General features: G+C 46.9%; 1 protein-coding gene across 1 annotated transcript in view; it reads right to left on the bottom strand.

Annotated features, from left to right (window-relative positions):
• The window catches only part of LAMA1 (laminin, alpha 1), a 64235-nt gene that overhangs the window by 9203 nt on the left and 52493 nt on the right, over window positions 1–2539 (bottom strand). The window contains exons 51-54 of the mRNA XM_010141828.1: window positions 2484–2539; window positions 1766–1880; window positions 1402–1572; window positions 618–769 (exon numbers count right to left, since the gene is read on the bottom strand). The exon at window positions 2484–2539 is cut by the window's right edge and continues 4 nt beyond it. Coding sequence (XP_010140130.1) covers window positions 618–769; window positions 1402–1572; window positions 1766–1880; window positions 2484–2539 — 494 coding nt within the window. The remainder of the gene's footprint in view (window positions 1–617; window positions 770–1401; window positions 1573–1765; window positions 1881–2483) is intronic.

Genomic DNA, 2539 nt, shown 5'->3' with positions numbered 1-2539 from the left:
AGTCTGGGGCCCAAACTGAACCCAGACCTCAAGGTGTGGCCTCCCCAGTGCCCCCAGTCCAGCGGGATGATCCCTGCCCTGGCCCTGCTGGCCACACCAGTGATGACAAGCCAGGATGCCGTTGGCCTTCTTGGCCACTTGGGCACACCGGTGGCTCCTCTTCAGCTGCTGGTGACCAGCACCCCCAGGTCCTTTTCCCCCAAGCAGTTTCCAACCACTCTTCCCTCAGCCTCAAAACTGTCCTGTTCTATGAAATAGGTTCCACCACTTTGATAATCCTTCCAATGCCGTAGAAGACCTTCTTGTTTAGGCAATTGAACGTGTAGAGTTTCTCAGTTATTTTTAAAGGTATCTTTCCAAACCATTTGGATAGCTGTATTTTTTCTAAGGCTTTTCCCAGTTGGCCTGTAGATGGAGAGCTTTTCGCTGCAGCTCCCTCGGTGGCCGTGCGCTGTGTGCAGTTACCATGTAAATCAGCACACCTCCGTTAGCAGCAGAAAATCACAGCCCTGGTTGTTCCACCTAATGAGCTGGCAAGGGCAGCTCCTCCGAGAGCGCAGCGAGCTGACAACGGCACGCAGTAATTCAACGGGTAGCGCTGGTCCAGGCCCACGTACCTCTTTTTCCGGATCAGGATGACGGAGTGTTCTTGTCCATCGCTGTATGTTCCGTTAGTAGACTGAAGAACTACTTTTCTGGTGCTTGCTCTATCTCCAGCGTTAACATGCACTACCAGATGACCGTCCATCAGCATGATGCAAAAGAAGGGCTGTGGATTTAGGAGAAGTTACATGTTTTTCTGTAACTTTATTTCCCATCTTCTACTTGGTGTTTAAATAAAACATACTTTGGAAAAATCTACCTCCAACTTTGCAGTAAATGAACTTTTTAATGACACTCAGAGCTTAGCAAGTACATGTTGGTACCTGTCAGAGTGTAACGATGACTAAGAACATGAAAGCTAGAAATTTCTCTGATCAGGATAAAAAAAATCAGGTGAAAACACAGGAGTTTTTTCCCCATCAACACCACCTCACTAACTCCCCTTAGAGGAAGAAAATAAGGGGCACACAAATACTTTGTCCTTGGATTCCAGGAGCTCCAAACCAGTCCAGAGATGAGATAGTTGATCATCTCAAATCCTGACTAACAGGAGTGGAAAGGAATACCGTGTGTACTTCAAAGGCAGTTTTCCTCCTTGTAGTAAAAGCAGTCTGGGTCCTAGTAACCACGATAGGTCTCTGCTAACTCATCCTTCACCTCTCCTCTGTGAATATACAGCGAATATCCTCTGCTCCCCACCAAGCCTTTGCATGTCACAGGCATAAAAGCCTGACTTGAAATTACAAAATTACCATGGCAAAACCAAAACCAACCCAAATCTCTGTCCTCAGTACTTGCCAAATGGGCCTGTCTCCGTCGTCGCTTTTCCAGCCCCCGGCTGAGGCCAGCAAGGATGATGCCGCTGCTGTTCTTCGTAGCAAAAGTTGCCATCAGCTCTGATTCTGGGCTTAAGGACTTGGGTACCAGCTCAATGTAGCCGTTGTTCAAGATGCTCACACTACGAATAGGCTGTTTTACAAGGGAGAGAAATAATTACTGACTTTGTCCCTGCAGAGTGCCCAGTGAGAAATTTCAAGTATAGATTAGATTATTAAATTGTTCAAGATAAACCCATTTCAACTCACGGCATTCTTTCACAATCATTACAATTCATTGTCCAGTAACAATAAAGATCAGGTCACAAAACTTCAGAGCCTCCTACCTCCAACACACAGCCTTTTCTTACGCCGTATGAATTTCTAAGCAAGTCAAAGGTCGAACGGGATATTTCCAGATTCTTGATGCATCCCACATACATGCGACTGCTAAAACCTTTCCTGAAACACAAAACAAGGCTTTTTTTCCAAGGAGAAAAGATTAAGTTCTGGAAGAAATGAGACTCTGCAAGTTTAGCAGCAACGAATACAGAAAGTACAAGAAGTATAAACCAGAGACATGCTATAAAATATATTCTTGTAGTGCTCCTTGTTCTGTTCACAAGGGTTTCCCCTCTGTTCCAAGCTTCAGTGCTGAATTACAAGAATTCCTTTTTGAAATAGAGCTTTCATCCTGAAGTGCAGTTTTGCTCACAAACGCCAGCTGGAGAACACAGGGCTCTCGTAGGCAGAGATCAAAGGAGCATCGTTGCGGGCAGCAGTGCCGCATCCCTGCCGTGGTCAACCCGCAGAGCAGGCGGCTACTGGGGCAGCCGCTGTCCTGGAAACCACCCGTGGAGGGGAAATCCAGAAGCTTGTCTCTGGTCTGAACTGCAGGGTCAGACCAGTGAAAAGCCCCATATGAGAGTCTGAAGGCAAAGGACAGATAATTCTGTGGTATTCACAGCCATAAACAAGACTCTGGGCTGCACTGATGTGGTTCAAGTCTTCCCCTCCGGTTACGAGAGCTTTCACAAACGTCAGAAAAGCAAGAGAACTCTTTACCTCACCACCCTCGATCTTGGCAGCCCACCAATGAAGATCGGGTCCTTATCCGAGCG

Source organism: Buceros rhinoceros, unplaced genomic scaffold (genome assembly GCF_000710305.1).
Source record: "Buceros rhinoceros silvestris isolate BGI_N320 unplaced genomic scaffold, ASM71030v1 scaffold2648, whole genome shotgun sequence".
Lineage (NCBI taxonomy): Eukaryota > Metazoa > Chordata > Aves > Bucerotiformes > Bucerotidae > Buceros > Buceros rhinoceros.
The sequence above is the reverse complement of the archived record's forward strand: the minus strand, read 5'-3'. Positions and strand labels throughout refer to the sequence as shown.